Genomic DNA, 17,469 nt, shown 5'->3' with positions numbered 1-17,469 from the left:
TTCCTCAGCCCATGTACAGCTGCTGGCTCTCTCCAGTTTCATTTCATCATATCCCCAGCCCTCCAATAAATTCCTTCAAGCAACTGGGAGTTAAGTATCTGCCACTTGCCACCAATAATCCAGACCAATTCACTACCTATAAAATTAGGAGCTAGGGCAGGTAGGTGACTAGGAGGACCTGCCAGACGGCACCCAAACCACTGGAGGCTTCCTCTCTCCTTGCTTTTTCCTCTCCATCATCCCTCACGCTGGCTGGTTCTGAGTTCTGTGAACTAACTCAGCCCAGCCCGCCTGACTCTAGGGATGAGAACTGGGACTGGCAGGAGGTAGGCAAAGTAGGGATCACTTCAACCCCCAATCCTGGCTTGAAACGAAACCTGCTTGTACAATCACGACCATAAGACAAAGGAGGGAGTTTACTGAACGGCAGCCTTGGACAGAGTTTCCTCACTCGAGGCTTGGTTTAAGGTCTGGCTGACAGGAAGAAAAAGCACCATTCTTCCACCTTTTTAATCAAAACCTTCAGTGCCATGTGGAAAAGCCACTGCCGTGTACTCTGTCCGTCTAGAGCAGTTCCTCTCTCCGACCATGGCCAGGCAGGAGACACAATCCACGAGCCCCAAATAAGAACAGAATCAAAAGACAAAGTCAGGTTTTGTTTTCTTGGCCACAGGGAAAAAATAAAATAGGCCAGACATATGCTTGTGAGCAGCGTATCATGGGGCTGGGGCTCCCTCCACTCATAGGCCTGGTGTCTATATCCTCTAGCTCTCAGCCAAAACATCCCCAACTCTTCCCGGAGTGTCCCCGTGGTCAGCCTGATGAGTGGACAGAAAGATGCAGGCCTACTGGGCAGAGACACAAGGCTGGACAGGCAGCTGGTGGCCAGAGGTTGTTGGCGTAGAGGCCAAAAATGACACTTCTCATTGTGCCTCTTTCAAGTTCTAAGGGAGCTTACCGCTTCCCATCAGGGTGGGCACAGGCTCCAATCAGAAGCGATTCACTGGAGCAGAGACAGCTTAAGCTTTGGGGCCCTTTCTTTGCAGTCCTGGGAGCTACACAGAGCTCTCGGCAGGAGGGGAAGCATTTCTACAGAGGCATTTCTGCTAAACTGAGATTTCAGATAAAAAGCGCCCGAATCTCCAAGGCTCTAGTTATTGGTTTGTGATTTCTTTTCTCATTTTTGAGAAATATTCTCGTACCTAATATTCTCTTCCTTTTTGTAGTGAGGACAGTCTTCAAGTTATTTAGACTTCAGTCCCCACAAAACCTGGATCTCCCCTTGTCTCTAACAGACAGCACTGTGTCTTAGAGGGGCCTTCTACGGAGGGACACCCAGGAGTCCACTTTCTGCCTGCCACCAAGCCTTTAGGAGCCTGATCTGTGTCTTTATCTTTCTGTGATGAACAGCCAAAGAGCCAGAGTCTGAGGAGCTCACAGGCTCCCCAGAGCTTCCCGTGGGAGGAGGAGAAGGTGCAGGAGCCAAGCCCCTGACGTGGTGAGAAGTAACCCTGCGTCCTCTGTAAGGCCCATGATCCCATTATGACGCAGATACATGCGACCACCCTGGCAATCTCCTTAACTCTTTGGGCAATAATCTCTTGCACCACTTTGGGGGTGACCTTGGAGATGGCTGGTTATCCTGCCAGGCCAGGAAAACACTGCAAGGGATGGGAGCTGTCTTTGCTAGCAGAGCTGAGAAGGCTCTGTGAGCAGTCAGAAAGCAAAGAGCCCACTGCTTCTCCCACTGGGGTCCCAGCTGATTTAGTCCATCAGCCTCAAAGGCTTCCCGAGTGTCCATTCTGTGCTCAGGTCACCCGAGTTGCACCCCAAGGACCTCAGAGACCAACTTACTTGGCCACTGACAGGAAGGAGTTCGTGACTGCCAGGGACTAAGGATGGCTGAGTGCAGGGCCACCTCTCACCTCCAGAAGCAGAGCTAAGAGAGGCAGTCTCCTTGGACACAGGTGGCTCCGAAGCTGAGGTGAGGTCTGACCAGGGTCCAAAGAAGGAAGGGGGTTCGGCAGAGCAACCAGTTGGACCCCTCTTGTTTTTTAGCTCTTGGCATTTGGATACGAAATGTATTCTGAGACGTCAAGGGCTCTAAGAGAAACCTTTCTTTCTTTTTTTTTAGAATCATTTCTTTTCCTGATGCTTTTCTGGACAAATTTAAGATGTCAGGATTGGCGCTGAGGACCCCAAACAGCAGGCTCATGGAGTCACCGACCGAGTAAGGGGCCCTGAGGCCAGGAAGTGCTCTGAGCAAGCCCTGCTTCTGCACAGGGTTTCCAGCCCCTTGTGGACGGTGTGCCTGCTGACCTGGCCACCCCAAGTCACAAAGTGTCACATTTCCTAGGTCAGCAAAGTGGAGAAACACAGCCCTTGAGAAATAGCCACAACCCTTCAAGAAGGGAAAAGCAGATTGGGGCTTAAAGGGTCTTGACCCGTATTTCCTTTGCTGTTCAAGTGGTTTCGCAGAAATCAGGAGGAAGGATTTTTCGGGGTCAGAAAGAGAGAGGACATTTTCAAACATCGGCAGAATTTAGCCAGGGGCCCCGAGAGCTAGGCAATTTTAATGAGAAAGAAAGGAAAATACACGAGTGACCCTGACCCAAGGCCTTGACTCTTTACGTCAAAAGCAAGAAACGATAATTAACAAAACGAAACGTGCCTGGACGGGAGTGAGGGGCCAGCCGGGCTCTGTCAATTTGATAATCCCTGGCCATGACCCGTGGGACCCAGAGCACTGGATGGGAGATGATGTGCTCTTTACGCAGGCCGCAATGACTGTCGGGATCAGTGTGAATTTCCCTGGCCAGTTGTTGAATCTGTGCTCTGGGTGAGCGCAGCCGTGTGCGGGTAACTCACGAGGGGAGCCTGGTCCAAAGGCACTGGTGTGCAGGATGCTCACGGCGGGGAGTGTCCCTCATTCATTGTGCGTGAGAGGCCAGAGCATAACAAGCCAACTTTCCCTCTTCCAGAACACCCTCCCTCCCATTCCTCGGCTTCCAAATCAGCTTCAATTTGAAATTGTGTTGGAAATACCTCGGCCTTGGAAGGTTTTTCTTCAGTGAAGATTTCATTCCCTGGGGCTTGGGAATGAAGGAAGGGCAGGCATCTCCAAAGATCCAGGGAATTGAACTGAACCCCCACCCCCACCCCCTACGATGTCATTGCTCTGCCTAAGGCCCATGGTTGGGGAGGGCCAATCAGGCCACATCGTGAGGCAGCGGAGCACAGGGACCAGCATGGCTGCCCATCTGGGGGGCAGATAGGGGGTGGGGGGGTGGTTACGTCCTCAGGAAGCCTAAGACTGATTTCTCTGACGCCAGCCATTCTAAAAAGAGGAATGCTGGACCGGAAATACCATACACATACGCAGGAACGGGGATCAGAGGCGGAGCTGGCTCCACCGGCATCAAAGGAACACCCAATTTTCTGACCTGGAAGGTCACGAGAAAGGAAAGGGACCCAGACAGGCATGCTGTGAGGAGCCCCAGATGGCACATCCCCCAGCTTCAAGGATGTCAGAATGAACTGAGGAGAAGTCAGGCTGTGGGCAAAGAGTGTAAGTTTTCCAGGAAAGGTCATGGAAGAAAAATAAGTGTGTCTATTTGAAGGACAATTGCACAGTCGTTAAAAATGCTGTGCAGGGGAGACCACGACGTGAGACAATGCAAATGACATGGTGCCAAGTGGAAGACAAGCCTCAGGGCTGCCCTAAACAGGGCCAGTGGCTGGGCGAGGGCCGAGAGGGCACAGCCAGTGGGTACAGCCCACAGAAGGCCACACCCCTGCCCTCCCAGACCTGCTCATTTCTGTGGCACCTGGGAAGCTGATTTGGGGGGCACTCTGTCTCTGGTGAACTTTAGAGAAGACAATGCAGTGGAGGAGAAAGATCATAGGCTCTGAATCAGACAGACTGGGCTGTTAATTCAGCTTCACTCTCTCTCTCTGTGCTTTTTCTTTTATTGTAAAATATACATAATGGAAAAATTGCCATTTCAGCCATTTTTAAGTGTCCAGTTCAGTGGCAATAACTATATTTATGATGACAACCAACACTACCACCTTTTCCCAAAATTTTCTCATCACTCCATTAATCAGTAATGCCCCATCCCTCCCTCCCATGAGCCCCTGGTAAACTCTAATCTACTTCAGTCTTGACAGATTTGCCTACGCTGACATTTCGTATAAGTGGAATTACACAATGTGTGGCCTTTTATGTCTGGCTTCTTTTACTTTGTTTGTAATGTTTTCAGGGTTCACCCGTGTGGTAGCCTGTTCAAGACTTTGTTCCTATTTATGGCTCAATAATACTCCATTGAGTCAACAGACCACGTTCTGTTTCTCCATTCATCTGCTGAGGGGCACTGGGTCCTTTCCATCTTCTGGTGACTCTAAATAGGCTCCTGTGGGTGTATCTGTATACACCCATCTACTGGAGTCCTTGTGGTCAATTCTCCCAGTCTGCCCTCTCAACAGTTGAAGACTTCCACCCAATGCAGAAGGGACAACTGTGTCTACTACACAGGACAGCCGTGAAGATGGGCCAAGATAGAGGTGTAGCACAGAGCATACAGTAGGTGCTAAATTACCTTACTTCCTCACATCTCCCCCATTAGAATCCACCCTTAGTAAAGGAAAGAGCTAACAATATTCCCCTTCAAGGGTCTCCATTTAAAAAGCACAAATGCTCAAATTGTGGAACTTATGGCACCAGCAGCTTCTCTGCTTTGCCTGGATGCTGCAACTGTCTCAGCATTTAGATACGTATAGACCCAAAGATTAAGAACCTTGGGGGAATTGAGGCCCAGCTGCAGGCCAATGACATAGGAACTGGAAAATGAAGTCAGTTCCTTCTGGTGCCTTCTCTCCAAGCTTCCAGCATGGAGTTATGGAAAGCCTGGCAAGGAATAGTCCAGTCTCTTCTTCCAAGCCATGTGACCCTTGAGGCTGAGGAGGGGTGCAGCCCCTCTCTGGGCCTCAGTTCTCTCACATAGGGAATGAGAAGATGTGTTTAGTTCAGGGTTTTTTGTTTTTTTTTGTGTTTTTGAAGATTTTATTTATTTGAGACAGAGAGAGAGCACAAGTGGGGAGGAGGGTCAGAGGGAGAAGCAGGCTCCCTGCTCAGCAGGAAGCCTGATGTGGGGCTTGGTCCCAGGACCCCAATATCATGACCCAAGCCCAAGGCAAATGCTTAACCAACTGAGCCAGCCAGGCACCACTTAGTTCAGGGTTTGAAGCTGGGTTCCACCAAGCCAGAAGTATTCTGTAAAACCCACGGCCTGTGAAGGGGGTGGGAGGCAAAAGGGAGTCCAGCCCCCAGATAGCTCAACTGTGGCTAGTCTCCGTCTTTGCATACTGGAAATCTGTAGTTAAAGCTATCTGCAAGGCCCTGGACTGGGTGGCCCCTGAGATTCCCCTGGGTGCCAGGGCCTACCCCAGGAGGTATCCTCTGTCCTCTCGAGGTATATTGGAGGAACGATGCCCCAGAATGGGCTTTGGCCTCCTCTCCCAATGTACCAGGATTTCTGGAGGCTGAGGCCTCCATTCAGAAGGCGGCTCAAGCAGGGGGGCCCTTCCTGGGGAGTAGTGCTGTGCCAGGCACTGGGGTGAACTTGAAATGACCCAGGAGCCCTCAAAGGCCCGGCTTCTCCAAACAGTGCCCAGGCTCCCTTGGTGAGTGCTCTCAGGTCATTAATAAACCCTCAGTCAAAAAGAGACTTAGGCAGAGCCTGAGGCAGGGAACCAGGATAGGTCATCCTAGGAGAACACGATGGGGTAGGGTCAAGAGCACAGACTGAAGTCTCAACTTCCCTATCCGAGCTATGTGACCTCAAGTGAGTTACTTAACCTCTAGGTATCCATCTCTTCATCTTTAAAATGGAGATAATAATCCGTGGGATTGATGTGAGGATTAAATGAGTTATATTTAAAGCCTGTAGAATCATGTTTGCACACAGTAAGAGCCGCTTTTGGGACTGCAGGCGGGTTGGAGCGGGGTGGGCCTCTCAGATGGTATCCAGGCCAACCTCTTCACTCTACTGATGGAAACTGAGGCTGAGGGAGAGCTGGCTTCTGGCTGTGAGGGGAGTGCGAAGAGGCAAGAGGCAGCTTTCGGGCTTAGGCCCAGCTTCAATTCCCCACTCAGGCCAAACTTGGTGTTCTTAGGTAATTACTTAACCCCTTAGAGCGTTCATTTCTCATCTGTTCAGACAACTATTACAAGGACCGAGTAAAATAGGAAACATGGAGTTCCAGGCATGCAGTAGTTGCTCAGTAGATGCCAACTCCCTTCTGTCTCGTCCTAGGATAGCTAATAAGCACAAATGTGCCTTTATTTGTTTTGAATCCCGCTCTGTTGCTCCCAGAAATGGAAGAGGAAGAGGCCCAGTCTCCCCTTCCTCACTGTTGCTTGAGAAGACTCCAGGAAGTTCCTCTCCCAAGATTTCTTTTCAGTCCTCTTCCAGGGAGTCTTTTGCAGTGCTGTGGCAAAGTGGGAAAAGCCAGGGTGCACGGCCCAGCTGCCCCTCCAGCCCAGCTGCTGGCCCAACCAGATACTGCTCTGGAGGGGCTCAAGCGAAGATGGACTCTGAGCTCACTGGAATCATTGACAACAGGATGGAGATGCTCTTCTAGGTGCTGGGAGATCAATGAGGACCAAGCAATCTAGCAGAGATGAAATCCTGGGTCCAGGGCCAGCGTCTGGAAGCCCAAAGCCTGTGGAGGATGTGGCAGGCACTGGGAAGGGAGGGATTTATCCAAGCTACCCATATCCCATACCCTGGGTTGCCCTGGAGACCAAGGGTTGTTCAGATGGTTAGGACCAACTCCCCGCCAGCTCCCCGCCAGGTCACAGAACCCAGAAGGGAGATGGGGAATGAACCTGACTCCCAGTCCAGTGCTCCTGGCTCTAGGTCATGCTGTCTCCAACAATAAGCCAACATTTATAAAATGCATCACAGCTGGGAGGTAGAATGTTAGCCTAGCATTTTCTGTAGATGATGAGATTAGGAGATTCAGGGACACAATTAAATAATACTAAATCACTAGGTGAAAAGTATTCCCTTTTCAGTTCTTTGAGCCTCCCATTATCAAGAAGAAAGTTTCAGTGTGGTGCCACCGTCTTGCTAACACATCTCCAATACTGACTAATCTCCCTTCCGAACAAAGAGAAAGGCAGCTTTAGGCTCCCAGCCTTAGGCAGGCAAAGGAGGATCCAGCTAGGATTTAATGCGACTTTCCCCAGGTAGCTTTCTGTCTGACAAATCAATGCTGCCTTTCCAGGCATGTTCCTGACTCAAAGTTTTCTTCTGAAACTCATTTATTCGATTTAATTAATTAATTAAATTTTAAAAGATTTTATTTTTAAGTAATCTCTATACCCAACCCAGGGCCCAAACTTACAACCTAAAGATCAAGAATTGCATTCTCCACTGACTGAGCCGGCCAGGCACCCCGAAACTCACTGATTTTAAACAGAAAGTCATGAGTTCATTTAAAAGGGAAAAAAAGCTATATATATAAATAACGGTAAGGGAGGTACGCAGATACAGCAAAGTCTATGCACAGCAAAGTCTGTGCCATTGAGCGAAGGACGGCCATGAACCCATCTGTGCACCATAGTTATCTTCCCATACTCAGATGGGGGAGCTGAAGCTCTAAGGATGTATAGCAGGAAGGTGGCTAAACTGGGGCTCCAAGGACTCCCGGGGGCAAGGACTGAAGCTCCTGACTGCCCCCATGGTGGAGGAACTGTCCCCACCGAGAAACCAGTCACCTAGGGCAAGCCACACTACTAATCAGCTGCCCAGGCCGGGAAAGGGGAGGCGCCAGAGAAGTGAGCAGGGGGCCAAGGGGCCAGAGAAAGGAACCTGGAATAATTATTATTTCCTTTCATTCAAGCTCTTTACTTTTTAAAAGGTGGATGTTTTCCGGAGAGCCACACCAGCACTAGGAATAGATTTCTTTTGTGCAAAAAACTTGGGCTGCTGGGTAACTTCCCCTTAACAAGAACAAACTTCCCTGCCTTACCCTATCATTGTTTACAGAGGCAAAGAGGCCCGTGTCTGTGTGGAGCCCAGAGAACAATATCCTGCCGGGAGACCTCCGGCAAGAAAGTGCCCTCCAAAAGCTGCCCGCCCTGGGCATTCCCAGCATCCCACAGAGGCTGCCCAAGCTAGTTCATGTCAGAAGCCTGCCCCAACCCACCAGTGCATGTTGGCATCCAGGTCCCTTAGCAGGATCCTCCACCAGGTCTGAGCTTCCCCTGGAGTCTGCTGATACTACATTAAAACTGGTGGCACCTGCCAGGCCTCAGTGACTGGGCTGATGCAGCTCAAAGATGGAGACCTGGCACAACTGCTCATGGGCCCAATTAAAAGAATGATGGCAAGCCGTCCTGCAAACAATGCTGCAGAAGCAGGATACTCAGGGCTCACCGGAAGCCATGCCTCCACAACTCTAAGCCAGCCTCTTCCCTTCCCAGACCTTGGTTGTCTGATCTGTAAAATGGGCACACTAATAGCCAGCTTGGAGAGTTGCCATGGAAGGTGCAAGAGCAGGTCCGTATGATGCCACAGCAGCGCTGGACATGGACAACCTAAAGGATATTGTCATATCAACCAGGAGAAGAACTGGAATAATCATGAAGGACCAGGCCTGGCCCTACTCTTCCCAACTGGCAATGGGGCTTTGGTTCTCCAAAGGAAGACAGATTCATGGGCCTAAAGAGCACTACGATTTGTTTACTCTGTCCTCATGTGCACCCTGTTGTCCCAAACCCTGAGGCCTTCTGACAAGGATAGATAAGACAAAATGAAAGCAAGTCATTTAAAAACAAGTAACAAAAATGAATCTGAGTTTTATCAAAATTAAAAACTGTTGTGCTTCAAAGGACGCCACCACAAAAGTAAAAGGACAACTCATAGAATGGGAGAAAAAATTTGCAGATCTTATATCTGACAAAAGACTTGTACGCAGAACATACAAAGAAGCCTTAGGATTCAACATTAAGAAGATGAATAGCCTAATTTAAAAATGAGCAAGGGATTTGACTACACATTTCTCCAGAGATCTACAAATGGCCGATAAGCACATGAAAAGATGCTCAGCATCGTTAGCGATTAGGAAAATGCAAATCAAAACCACAATGAGATACCACTTCACACCCTCTAAGAGGAATGAAATTAAAAAGGTAGAAAATGCCAAGTGTTGGTGAGGATGTATAGAAATGGGAACTCTCTGGCACTGCTGGTGGGAGTGGGGGATGCCGCAGCCCCTTTGAAAGCAGTCTGGCATTTCCGGCGTTTCGGGACACCTGCACCCCGATGTTTATAGCAGCAATGTCCACAATAACCAAACTGTGGAAGGAGCCTCGGTGTCCATCGAAAGATGAATGGATAAAGAAGATGTGGTTTATGTATACAATGGAATATTACTCAGCCATTAGAAATGACAAGTACCCACCATTTGCTTCAACGTGGATGGAACTGGAGGGTATGATGCTGAGTGAAGTAAGTCAATCGGAGAAGGACAAACAGTGTATGTTCTCATTCATTTGGGGAATATGAATAATAGTGAAAGGGAATAGAAGGGAAGGGAGAAGAAATGGGTAGGAAATATCAGAAAGGGACACAGAACATAAAGACTCCTAACTCTGGGAAACGAACTAGGGGTGGTGGAAGGGGAGGAGGGCGGGGGGTGGGGGTGAATGGGTGACGGGCACCGAGGGGGGCACTTGACGGGATGAGCACTGGGTGTTATTCTGTATGTTGGCAAATTGAACACCAATAAAAAATAAATTTATTATTAAAAAAAAAAGAAAGAAAGCAGTCTGGCAGGTCTTCAAATGACTAAACCTCGAGTTACCATGTGATCCAGCTATTCCACTCCTAAGTATCTACCGAAAGGAGATGAAAATCTATGTCCAGGCAGCAACTTGTTTATGAATGTTCAGGCAGTCTTATTCATGATAGCCAAAGAGTGGAGACAACTCAAGTATCCATCCATTGATGAAAAGATACATACAATGGGCTCTATCCATATGGTTGGGTATCATCCTATAATAAAGAAGACTAAAGTACCGATACATGTTACAACATGGGTATACCCTGGGAAGATTATGCTCAGTGAAAGAAGATACAAAAGGCCCGGCACTGTATGATTCCATGTACATGAGATGTCCAGAATAGGCAAATCCACAGAGACAGGAAGTAGATTAGTGGTTGCCAGGGGCTGGGAGGAAAGGGAAACAGGGAGTGACCGCTAATGAGTCCAGAGTTTCTATTGCGGGTGATAAAATGTCCTGGAAGCAGATAGTGCTGGCGGTTGTACAACTCCGTGAATATTTTAAACCACCGAACTGTACACTTTAGAAGGATGAATTTTATGGTATGTGAATTATATCTCCATAAGGCTAATATTTGAAAGTCTGTAGTGATGGATGATATGTAACACTGCTTTTGTGATCACCTGTTACTATTTATTACTATAATTAAAAATACTCCCCTGGTCCACTCCAGCTCAAGCAAGCCTGCCCCCTCCCCACTCCACACACATCCCTCAAACACCTGTATCACCTCTGGTCTGCAGGTACCAGGAAGGTGAGCTGCCCAGATCTCTACAGAGCCCAGCATACAAATCTGATCCAGCCAAGGGGCCTCTGGGCAGCTTCTCTGAGCTGACACACTTTTGAATATTTCTAGGACATGCCATACTCATGGCTGTCTCACTGACACCAGAGACTCGCCTGTCATATAGACAATGTTTCCAGTTTAGGGGGTGAGAAGGTAGGCAGGAAGCACTACACTTCCAAACACTTCCCCGAATCTTTTAGCCTCTGTTGCTGGCCAGTGGAGCTTTAACAAGGCAGTTAATGCTTATGTGCTTCCTTCACTCCTCTCTTCCCCTTTGGCAGTGACCAGGAGGCAACATCTTCAAGATGGTGGGGTCACAAGAGCAGCCAGGGCCCCTGGTCTTCAACCAAGAGAGTTGAAGACCCAATCAGATTGTGCATAAGAAAGAAAGAATCTCTGTTGTGTGAAGCCCCTGAGATTTGGGGGTTGTTTCTTGTGACAGCTAGTATTAATCATCCTGACGAATGCATCGCCTTCTAATGAGCCTGGCCTCTCTGGCCGGCCTCTGTGGCTGGGGGCCCTCCAGACCCCTCCTTGGCCTCTCTCAACTCCACAGCTGGAGTTCATGTCTGAATGATTTCCTCATTCAACAGACGAATTTTGAAAGCACAGAGAGGACGGGAAAAGTCAGACGCCAGCCACCACTGAGTGAGTGTCTAACACGGACCAGCTCCTGGGCTCTGTCCTTGCTGGTGTATCTGACCCTCGCGGCCACCCCACTCACTTGACAGATGAACCACCCGAGGCACTGGAAGGCTAATAACTTTCCCAAGGCCATGCAGCTAAAGGAGGGCAAGTCTGGCTTCCGACCCAGGTCTACCTGGTTCTAAAACACCTTCTCAAAGCACTCTGCTACCTCTGTGTTAGATCCCCAATACTTCTGGTGCACTCCAAAGCCCGCCCAGGGCTGGTGTCTCTAACAGGCCTCAGGGCAAAGCTTGCAACTGATGCAAGATCTGGGCAGCGTCCAAGGAGTGGGCTTTGCCTCCTGGGAAGGAAGCCTTTAAGCCAGGGTGTGAAGAGCATCATCTCACAGGGAATGAGAATTCAGCACCAGGCATAAGCTCTGGCTTTGAACAGGGACTTTCCAGCCAGACTCTCAGCAAACACACCATGTCAGACACCGGGGAACATGAGCCAGCCAAGTGGCAGCTCCCCAGGAAAAGACACGAGGCAGGCAAGGTGAGGGGCCCACAGAAGGAAGCTTCACAGGGCCCCTTACTGTCTCAGTGACTGAGAGCTGTGAGTCTAGCCCCGCACGGGGGATACCCACAGAGAGCAGATGCCATCACCTCTGCCCAATGAGCAAATAGACCTGCCACCTGTAGCAGTGACCTTCGTCCTATGTGCTCTGTCCCTTTATCTCCCCTGGGGGGAGTGCAGCCACTCAGCAACTCAAGATGAAAGCCAGGGAGTCACCTGGGACCCCTGCCTATTCTCCTTTATGTCCCTCACCCAGCCATCCCTCAGGGGCTCCTTCCTCCTAACATATTCCAAGATCCCTGGGCCACCACGTCCCTAGAGCTGTTGTCCCAGCACGGGGCACAGTCATTCCCACAGCATCTGCAGCAGCTCCCTAGATGGGCTTCTGCCTCTAGTCCTCCCCTCTGCTTTTCTCCTCCATGTGGTCAGAGGGACCAGCCTAAACTGCCAATGGCCTGCAAAGCCCTAGTGGCTCCCATTGCCACCAGGACGGTGCCAAACTCCTCAGCATGGCTTGCCAGGCCCGGCCACCCAGAGGGCCTTCATCCCTCTACCTTCTACGCCTGCTATACTGACCACCACACACCCTCTCCACCTCCATAGCAGGGTTTCTCAAATTCGGTGCCACTGACACTTAGGGTCAGACAATTCTTTGTTATGGGGCTGCCCTGTATGTTATAACGCGTCCAACAGCATCCCTGGCCCCATTAGATGCACGTAGCACATCCTCCCACTGTGCCAGTAAAAGCGATCTCCGGACACTGCCAACGGTCTCCTGGGAGGCAAAACAGCCCCAGATGAGAACCACTGCTCTATACCCATGAAAGGCCGTTCCTTTCATTCATTTCTGGACGCTGCCGCCTCCTTCACCACCGCCTCCTCCTCCTCCTCCTATTAAAATCTGATTCAGCTGCATCACCTCCCAGAAGCCTCCCTAACTCACTCAGGCTAGTGCAGGGGCAGCATCTCAGGACGCCTCCCTGCTTCCCTTTGCACAGTTCTACCACTGCTCCTGTCACACTGCAGCTGACTGATCCACTGATGTGCTGTCACCGTCCTCTGCAAGGCGAGCTCCTCAGGACCACCCCCACCCTGCCCTGGGCATGGAAGCACTGACCGTGTGTGCCTGCAGAAGTACAACAGGGCAGCGTGCTCAGGGACCACCCAGGTAGTGTGGTAGCTTCTGATCAGAGGCAGGGGGCTGTGTGCAGCCAAGGTGTCAGGCTGAGGGACACGGAAGGGAGAGAAAAAACAGAGCAGGGGTCTAGGTGAAGGGCCTTGCAGGAACAGCCAGAACAAAGGCCGAGCTGTGGTCAGCAAGATGAGACTGGGAATGACATGGCCGGAGCCCAGTGTGGGGCCTGTGGGAGAGGTATCTGGAGAAAGGATTTTGAAGCACAAGGAAACCAGGTCATGAAGACCTTTGGATATTTTCTGTAGCCACAGATGTATTCAGCGGGATGTAAAACTGGGGGGGCGGGGGGGAGGTTTTATGGTCAAATAAGTTTGGAAAATGCCTTGTCTGTAATCAAACAGGTTTCTTTACTGCAGGACTTCTCAATCCCTTCGATAGGCTCACATGCCAGGCGAATCTTTACAAGGGGAAGGTACAGCAGGTAGTGTCACCTAAATGTAACTGACTACAGAGCCTCTCAAATGATCCGTGTCCTTCGGCCTACCCTTTGGAAACGCTGCTTGGAGCTGAGAAACCGGGGCTATGAGCTGAAGAAGGACTCAAGGTAACGACAGTCTGGGTTTGGGGCCAGTGGCTCTGGAAGTTCTTCAAAGACCTGAGGGCCAGTGCTGGGGCCTCAGCCACTAGCTCAACCCCTCTCCCAGTGCCTGGCTCCCCAGCCCCTGGGGCATCTGCTGCCCTGAGAAGTGAAAACAGCTCCCGAGTGACTGCCTACAGGAAGGACTGGGAGGCAGTGCGAAATTTATTGTAGGAAAACAGTCGCCCCACGGGACTGCTTCGACCACCTCCCCCAGGCCCCTGGGCCACAACATATGGTGTGGTTTAAATTTTTAAAATTGAGGAGTACTTAAGGAAAAAATGTTGGCAGGCTCTGAGGCACTTGTAAAACCGTTTGAGCTGGATGAGGAGTCTGGGCCCCATCCTTCTAGGAGATGGAGGCAGCGCTGAGCAGGGGCAGGGAGGTCCAGAGAACAGGATGGGGTCTGCCAGCAGAGGCTTCTGGATGAGACAGGCCAGGTGGGGAGAGAGTGGAGCAGCCCCCTGCCGCAGCCTGTGGACGGGCTGAAGGAGCCAGCAGGGCTGGACAAGGGACCCACTTCATCCTCAGGGTAGATCACAGCTGGGGCAGGGGCAGCAAAGGGCAGTGAGGGGCCAGGTGTGGGAAAACAGGGCACCACAGGCTCAAGTCCCGGCTGCATGACCTGGGACAGCGACACCCAGGTCGTCGTCTGGTGCCTCCCCGTACTCATCCCTAAGCTGGAGCCAGTGCAATCCCCTCACATGGTAGCATTAAGGTCCAGGTGAGACAGTGTGTGCACACAGTGGGTCCTCTATACCTGTTAGCTGCCATTGTCTGGGGGGCACACAAGTGGGTAGGCAGCCCCAAACCAGGTGCAGATGGAGAGCTGGACCAGCAGAGCTGAGGCACTGTGGAAACTGCCCTTGCTGAGGCCAACTGAAGAGTCTATTAGCTGAGTGGCCATAGTGTGTTACCCCCCTGTCTGGGCTGGGAAGGCCACCTGTATACCTGTCATCTCCCGGAGGCCAGAGCCATCACAGACACTACCTAGGAGGCATCTGGCATTCCACAGGTGGCTGAGCCCGTGAGCTATGGGGTATTTACCCACCCTGGGGTATTTACGCCCTAGGACATGCTTCCTCTGAGCTCTGGATCCTGTTTCTGCCCAGGGTGTTCATGACATTTCAAGCAGTGGCCGGGAGATTGAAAGCAACCTGTCAGCATCTGCCAGCTTGGGGGAACAGGGACCCTGCTCACACACGTCTCTCCACCACTTTCAACCTAAGAACTTTCACAGATGCCAATGAGGCCTCTATGTGGAACAAATCAAGGTGTAGCTGCCCAACGGCCCCTGCCCCACAGATGACGTGGGCAGCCACATGTGCCCGGGGCCAGGGCTGGTGCAAAGCAAGCTGGCCCTGCCCAGTGTCGAGGGCTGGGGGTGGGGCGGGGGGGCAGGGGCGGGCAGTGGTGTGAATGTGAATCTTCTCATTTTGGAAATGTGCAGAAGTACTGGGAGTGCTTGCCCATCACATGGAGAGAAATGTACTCATTAAGGAAGCAGAAGCAGAGAGATACCGAGGGGAAGTAGTGAGAGCATGACAAGTAGGGATGGTGGCTTGGCAGGAGTGGGAAGAAGTGACACAGGAGACCTTTCTGGATGTGAGGCTGAACTGGTTGCACACAGATGTGCCCAGCTGCCTGCAGATGCTGGAGATGAGCACAGCCGCTCCAGAATAGGACCTGGTGTGGTACGAGAGACCCCGGGGGTGGGGGAACCCCACATGCTCAGGGCCCCCTGGACCTCCATAATCCCTGAGGGGACAGTGAGGGTGTGAGGTGGGACTAGAATCACTGAAGATTCCCTGGGGCCCTTGCTGAGAACATCGAGGTGGGGTTTACATGCCTCAAGGGACCACCATGTCATCTAGATAAAGCTTATAAAAATATGCAGAGATGGTCTGTATGTGCAGGGGAGAGGAGGCCTGATTTTAAACTCTGAAGTTTAAAATTCTTTACATTCACTTTTCCACTGTGAGTGTAAAGCTCTCAGGTCCCCCGGATGCCCCTGCAACGGGGCTGCAGGCTGTCAGATGCCCACGTCCTGCTGCAGGAGTTGTTATATGTGACCTGGATTCCTTGTGTCCACAATCCTGTCTCCTGAGTGGAGTCACCCTGAGCAGCTGCAGCAGACCTCTGTAACTGCATTCTGCTTTAATGTAGCTGTGAAGGCACCCCAGCCATGGGGCAGCACCCCACAGGAGGCAGGCCGGTAGGGCAGGGGCTGCCTTTTTTCCAGGGGCTGAATGTCATATCCAGGGAGTCTCCATACCACATTGTCAACACCTCTCTCTCTGACTGAAGCATCTCCCATTTTTCTCATTCTTCGGTTCTTATCTTGTGACTCACTTGTCATTCCCTCCACTTAGGCTTGGAGAAAATGGAGTCTGTGAAGTTCTGATTTGCAGGGACCCTCTGACATTATCTGGTAAAGCCTCGCCCATTTTACAGCAAAGAACACTGAGGCCCGGGGAGAGGAAGACCAAGGTTGCAGGGTAAATTAGGGGTCAAGCCGTTTCCTGGCCTGCATGTCTGTTGTGTTGCCACTCCCTGCCATACTCTGTGGGGATGGACTGACAGGACCCTGTCACAATGGCTGTGGTAGCCCCAGTCCACTAGCAGCCTGGGACAGAGGCAGTGCCCAGGCCTCTAGGAGGTAGGTCTGGCAGGGAAGGCCACTTTTAAGAAGTGGAAACTGAGGCCCAGTGAGGGAACAGGACTTGTGTGAGTAGAACAGCAGAGACTAGAACCCCAGGCTCGCAGCCCAAGTTTTGAACCAGACGGAGACCACATTTATCTGTCAAGTTGGGGATAAGAGGAAGAGGCTCCAGGGAGGCAAAGCCACCAGGACCTCAGGGAGTGGTGCTAACTCTATGCCTTCCACATCGGGTGGGTGTGTTCCTGAAGTCGGGTCATGGTGGCCCCTCACCCTTCAGGATACTCCAGGACATACTTTAGAATACTCTATGTCCTGTATGTATTCAACCAATGTTGTTTCTGGCAGCACAGCCTCTGTCTCTTCATTTCCCTCTTGGTCACCTCTGGACCCCTCCCCTACACACCAACCTCTCCAAACCACCACTGCTGCACCCTTTCTCCTGAGCCGGGCCCTCCATGAGTCCATCTACGCTTGGGTGTGGGCCATGGGTAGCATGAGGCCCCTGGAAGGGACTGGGCCCCAGGAGGCAGGCCTCCTGCCTGGCCCACCTGCCTTGGCCTTGCCAGTCTTGGGCACTCTCTGGTGGAGGATGAGAATTCTAGATCTCTAGAGACCAAGGGCAGCCACCAGCTGGGTGCTTTACAGCTCCCCACATGGGCTGGCATGGATCTGGGGCCCATATTTCTCTAGAAGGTTTCCCATTCCTCCCGCTGTGGGATCCGGGTGGCCTCTTTCTTACCTTTGGGGTGAGGTACTTGGTCATAATTTCCTTCCCTTTTTCCCCCAGTTTTTCATCTGGAGTAACTTCATATTCTGCCTGAAACAGAAAAAGGAAAAGAACAATAACAGATCTGCTCGTGAGCTTCTGATAGTTACACAAGCTTCGCGGCCCCTGAAGAAGACACCATGGAGGTCACGTGACCAATCCCTCCTCCACGGAGCAGGAAGCTGAAGCTGGGACTGGGGAGAAGAGCTGGCTGAGAAGCCCTGACATCCAGCCCAGCCTACTCTACTACTCTACACCATCCATGGACACATGCTTATCAGAACAGGTGCTCTCCTCTCAGGCTCCATTCAGAATCACCAGGAGCAAACGCTGGTGCTCACGTCCCACCCCACCCCACTGAACTCCGATGGACCCTCTGGCCATGAGGGCAGGGCTCCGGGCAGCTGGGGTTGAAAACCACCAATT

The 17,469-nt window shown here is 51.3% G+C and overlaps 1 protein-coding gene across 2 annotated transcripts in view; it reads right to left on the bottom strand.

Moving 5' to 3' along the window:
• Positions 1 to 17,469, bottom strand: part of GRK5 (G protein-coupled receptor kinase 5) — a 208,632-nt gene that overhangs the window by 33,284 nt on the left and 157,879 nt on the right. For both annotated transcript variants that reach the window (XM_055346259.1, XM_055346260.1), the window contains exon 4: positions 17,017 to 17,094. In XM_055346259.1, the coding sequence (XP_055202234.1) occupies positions 17,017 to 17,094 (78 nt within the window). The remainder of the gene's footprint in view (positions 1 to 17,016; positions 17,095 to 17,469) is intronic.

This window comes from Nyctereutes procyonoides, unplaced genomic scaffold (genome assembly GCF_905146905.1).
Source record: "Nyctereutes procyonoides isolate TBG_1078 unplaced genomic scaffold, NYPRO_anot_genome, whole genome shotgun sequence".
Classification (NCBI taxonomy): domain Eukaryota; kingdom Metazoa; phylum Chordata; class Mammalia; order Carnivora; family Canidae; genus Nyctereutes; species Nyctereutes procyonoides.
The sequence above is the reverse complement of the archived record's forward strand: the minus strand, read 5'-3'. Positions and strand labels throughout refer to the sequence as shown.